General features: G+C 37.8%; 1 protein-coding gene across 1 annotated transcript in view; it reads right to left on the reverse strand.

Annotated features, from left to right (window-relative positions):
• REV3L (REV3 like, DNA directed polymerase zeta catalytic subunit) overlaps positions 1 to 5,382 on the reverse strand; it is a gene marked incomplete at its 5' end in the record, with an annotated part of 48,463 nt that overhangs the window by 37,713 nt on the left and 5,368 nt on the right. The window contains 4 exon segments of the mRNA XM_010166236.2: positions 224 to 349; positions 1,385 to 1,467; positions 2,066 to 3,051; positions 3,431 to 5,382. The exon segment at positions 3,431 to 5,382 is cut by the window's right edge and continues 15 nt beyond it. Coding sequence (XP_010164538.2) covers positions 224 to 349; positions 1,385 to 1,467; positions 2,066 to 3,051; positions 3,431 to 5,382 — 3,147 coding nt within the window.

A 5,382-nucleotide genomic window follows, 5' to 3' on the forward strand; every position in this document is an offset into this window, starting at 1 on the left:
CATTTACCACCTTCTCAAGAAAAATACTGTGAAATTTAGTTCAGTACTGTTAAATCAAGGTACTGGGAGACCAAGCTGAAACTAGGAGATGAAACTATCTGCAGATGTCACACTGATTAATTTTAAATCAGGCAAGGCCCAAGAAGGAAAATATTTTCTTTTAATTCTGCAATCATAAAATTGGTCTGATAAACTACCATTTTAAAAAATATCAGTAAGTTACCTCATGTAAAGATTTTGCTTCCTGCAGGTTTTCCACACTGACTTTAAAACCATAAGTGTTATTTAAAGATGGTCCTTCAATCTGCGAAGTCTCTTTCTTTGGAGCGCCGAGGGCAGCAAATTGATTCTTTTTGGGGGATTGTGGGGGAGAGGAAAAAAAAGCACAGTATAATATTGAAAAAACTACAGGTTGCTAAATTCATAGGCAATATTAAATACAAATTTATAAATGAAAATGGGAATGCTACACTACAATTACTAAAAAAAAGCTTTCACTATCTCCTCATGTCATTTTTCAACAGGGAAACAACACTTGTATCTTTCTGCCTTTTAGAGATAATTTTAATGAAACCTTACAGTAAAGCAAGAAGCAGTTTGAAATACTTTTTAAAAAAATAAAACAAAACAAAATGAAAACCCACACATATTGGCTTTCTTAGAAGCCTGAGAACAGGGGAATCAGCAAATCTCTATTCTCTCTTCAGCAACAATTCATCAAAAACCTCTGTTTCAGTCACCGCTGAGTTAAGGGTACAGTTACGTACCCACTTGAACTGGGTTAGTATCAGTATGTTGAGAACAAAAGAAAATATTATTGGGTCATTTTGGTCATGCACCTAGTGCACCTTTTGTTTCCAACATGGGGAGCAGAAACACTGTTTAAGGAAAACATGTGAGTGATCATTTTATGCGATCACTCGTCAGCGTACCAGTGCCATTCACTGCCTACTTTGTTTTCAGAAAATGCTTAGAACATTCTCTGAAAACTAATACACACAGACACATAAATATATACACATCTGTGTGTATATATACACATACACACACACACACACATATATATAAAAGGGAAATCACAGAAGAGCTTAAAAAGGATGTTGTAACAATATCCTTACATGGTGTCTCTTTAGTGTTTCATTAGTATCTTACTACCCTAAAACATAGAACATACTCTCAATATCCAACTTCTTTTCCTGATTAGACTGTTTTCCTCTTCCTAACTTTTGAGTGTACACTGATTCTACAGCAATTTTACTCTAACATATTAAACGTATTTTCAGGATCTTAAGAGCAAAGGAAAAAAACAACACAGAAGAAAGAGAATGGAAATGTGTATGCGTGGCAAAATAAAAATACATCTGTACATAAAATCTTAATTTACCTTCATTTGTGTGGTTAGAAGCACTCTTCGAAGACCATCAGTATTATTTCCTCTCCTGTGGCTCAGTTTCTGAGCTTTTGGTTCTGTAAATATATATAAGTGCAAAACTGCTTAGCCTCAATAACATTGTCTAGACATTCAACAACATGATGGAAATAACCACAGGCATTTGGTTAAGATTATAGATTAATATTATATCAATAAACAAATGCAACCTTATTCTCTGCCCAATCCAAAGCACAACTATAACAATTTGGTATTTTGGTATTCAGGAATGTATAGTACAAGGCCAGTAACATACTAAACCTCACAAGATTATAATCTTGAGCACTGCAATGTTATTCACACTCTACATTGATATTACATTTGCAAAAATACAAGCAATATAACCAACCAGATTTCAAAATCCCTGAAATAAGCTATACTTTTAAATTGAGTTTTTAACCAGCACTTAAGAGTTCAGATACTAGAGAACATCAGGAAGCAAAAGGGTGTTCTGCTTCTAGACTTTTTTCGTAATTCAATAGTGACTTTAACAATAATGCACAGGCCTTTTCCTTTCCAAAACTAGTTTTAAATATATTTTTGTGGAGATGCAATGTGTTTCTCATTATGTCAAAAGAAATATAATATAGTCAGAATTTTTTTGTGTGTACTATTAGAATCACTAAATGGATTTACCTGTGGATAACGGAGTAAAACCAAGAACTTCAGGTACTCCAACTTGATTTTTTCTCTGCACAATGGGTGTACTATGCAGACAAACAGATTCAGAATTTCCAGGATCTTCATTAATTTGAAACGGAGACGTGTCAAAGGATGTTCTAATGTCCTCTTGGGTGGATGGAGTGTTCTGTGCATTTGCATCAGGTACTGCATCATTTCCTTCCACAGAAGACAAAATAATATCCTGACTTTTCCACTCTGTGTCTTCTAAATTGGACTGTTTGGGATCTGGAGATGCTACTTGCTGCCAAGGAGGAAGGACTGGAGAATCTGGTGAACTGTAATTGACATAATAATCTTCTTCCTCTTCCTCCTCCTTATCATGTTCTAGTGTTGAATTAATAAGTGTCTTGCTTTCAGATGAAGTTTTATTAGAGTCTACGTCAGTTTTAGTATTTATAGAAGTTCCTATAGTGCTTATAGACTTATCACAGGTTTCCTTGGTTTGTGCTTTTGTAGTTTCCACCACGGAAGCAGGAGAATTCTTTGTAGGCACAATAGGTCTTTCATCTTCCAGTCTAGATAAGTTTAAATCTTTAGCTGCTTTTACTACTTCTACAGATTTCTCTTCAGACAACACTGCAGAGCTGAAATTCTCAGCTGCCTTTGCCAGCTCAGCAGGATGATTCTTAGGCAGTTTCTTGACGTGTTCATACTCTTCTTTGGCATGAAGCCATATCTGTACTTGCTGTTGGCTTGGAGCACACTTGCATGGCATTATAACTATTTTTTTGTCTTCACTAGTTTTATGGCTATTACTTTCTCTTTTATTAACAGTAGAGTGACCGTAACGGGGAGGAGACCCTGGTCTAGGAGCTTCTGTCATTGCTGAAAATGCAGTCTTCCAGAGTCGTAGACCTTCTAATGAGAAGTCTCCCTCAAACTCAAGCAGGTCATTTGGAAGTCTAGTTTCTACTGTGAGAAGCCGTCCTCCAATCTCCCTGTTAAAAAAATAGTTTGAATTATTGTTTCGCTCTAAACTGCCTTGCAGGCAGTGCTCAAGATGGTATACAAGCAGAGTCCTGCTAACTACTTTTCCCATTATACAATTCCCGTGGGCAGTATCTTTCTTTTACAAACCAAGTTGGCACATTCCCAGTTATTAAAATAATATCAAGCAATAAAAAAAACCCCAAAGTGCCATGAATGAAAACGGTATTTGCATGGGAAGTGCAGTAATTTTCAACTTCAAAGGTATGTGTATCAGATGGGATCTTTCATGCATCTGTGTCACATAACAGCATAAAATTGTTTAGAGGAACAAATTAAATTTAATATAATCACAAGCATATGTAAACAGAAATGCATTTAACACAGTACCTTGGCTTTTCTGGAGCATCTGAAGGATTGCTGCAAAATGGTTCCTGATAAATCGTTTCTGCAAGATCATGATCCAGCAAGGTTGCCATGATTTCTTCACGACTGGGTGGGGACATGAGGGGCTTGAGAACGTGAGCAGTACGAGGTGTAAAACTTCCATTCTTTGATTGTGAGGGAGAACTGGTTGATCTCGGTGAACTATCTGGAGTTGGAGTTAATGCCTCATTGTTTCTTGAAACATATAATTCTAAATCCTCAGAAGCTGCATCTATAAGTTCACCATCAGGAGAAGACAATATGGATGTAAAAGAGGTATTAACTGAATCAAGTGGTTGACAGGGTTCAAAAGTGGTTTCTTTTCTAATGTGGCTTTGAATCCAGTCTGAGCTGGTTGGCTGAGGAAGATTAAGAAATCTCTCTTTATTTACTGTATTTCTATTCAATTTGAATTTTTCATTTAAACAGACCTCAGTCTCTTGAGTACAGGAGGTATCGACAGAACTAGATCTAGAAGCTGACGGATGAACATTTTTCCTCCACTGGCTATGACAGTGGTTCTCATTATTATCCAGCGAGGTTTTCTCGAAAAGCTCAGGGCTCAGGGAACTAGATCTTATCCATTTACTGGTGCTTGAAGAATGCTGCTTTTCTTCCTCAGATTTTTGGTTGTTATGACACAGAAAGTCATTTTCTGTTGTTTGAGCAGAACCAAGATCTTGAACTGCGTCACTCAAGAATTTCTGGGGCAAATTTTGATCCGCTGGGACAAACTGGCTTGCGGAATAAAAACTGCAAAATCCAGTTTGACCTATAGTGTTAATATCAAAGTTGTAATTGTGGTCTGGAGACAAGCTGTCTTCAAGTGAGTAGCAGCTTTCGAAACCAGGGTCTGAAAAAAAAATGGGGCTGTCATCAGACACAGAGTGATCAATGCGACTAGTGATCTGCTGGCTTAGAGACGCCACTTTTGCAAGTTTGGGTGTTTTTTCTTTAGGTTTTGTATTCCGGGGAGCACGAGATTTTCTTGGCGATGTCACTGACCGTGACCTTTTGATTGCTTTATTCTGTTCAAGAGGGCACGGTGTATTCCTGTTCAGCTGGGTTTTAGCTGGTAATGGTTCCTGTGTAATATTTGCACTCTGTGCTTTCTGCTGTCTCTTCTGGAGCAACTCTTTCAGAACAGCTAGGCCAGACTGTCCTTCACTGAATGCTGATGGGGCCACTATAGTCCTGTTTTTATACTGGGAGATGGGTTTTGGCTGCATGGTTGTTTCTGACACAGACCTCTGTTTTACTGTTTCAGGTTTAAAATGTGACATATCCAAAATAAATCCTCTCTGGTTTTGATCCCAATTTAACTGTTTCACTGGACTCTTCAATGATGTTATTAAACAGTTCTTAGGCAACTGAAGTGGCCCAGGGCTTTCCTCAGATGGCTTAAGAATAGAAGAACAAGGATCAGAATGCTTGGATGCCTCTGGTAAACAAAAAATCTGCTGTTGATTATTGTCTTTACAATGCAAATAGTTAGTGGCATGTAACTGATCCATCTTTGCTGTGTCCAAAGAGTCACGAGCTTCACTCAATTTCCCAGCTGGTGGTAAATATCTGTTTTGCAAATTTTTTACCTCTTCTGCTTTTGCAGAAGTCTTATCTTTAGAGATGCACACATTCTGTGTTACCTGAGTTGAGTGATTAGACGGATCAAATATGTTTTGAATGAGAGCAGAATCCTTCATTCTAAATATAGTGCTTTGAGTCCTGGGCCTTTGAGAGCTCATTTTTGGTACTTCCCTTCCAGGACCCACAGGAGTAGATGTGAGAGATGAATGCGGGTCTTCTCGTGGAGCAGGTAAGCACTGTGCATCTACAGGCTTATCAATTTCCATCAATGAATGAAAATTACCTTGTGCATCAGCTGCTGAAGGGAGCTGTGCTGATGGTAGATATCC

This window comes from Antrostomus carolinensis, unplaced genomic scaffold (genome assembly GCF_000700745.2).
Source record: "Antrostomus carolinensis isolate BGI_N321 unplaced genomic scaffold, ASM70074v2 scaffold5254, whole genome shotgun sequence".
Lineage (NCBI taxonomy): Eukaryota > Metazoa > Chordata > Aves > Caprimulgiformes > Caprimulgidae > Antrostomus > Antrostomus carolinensis.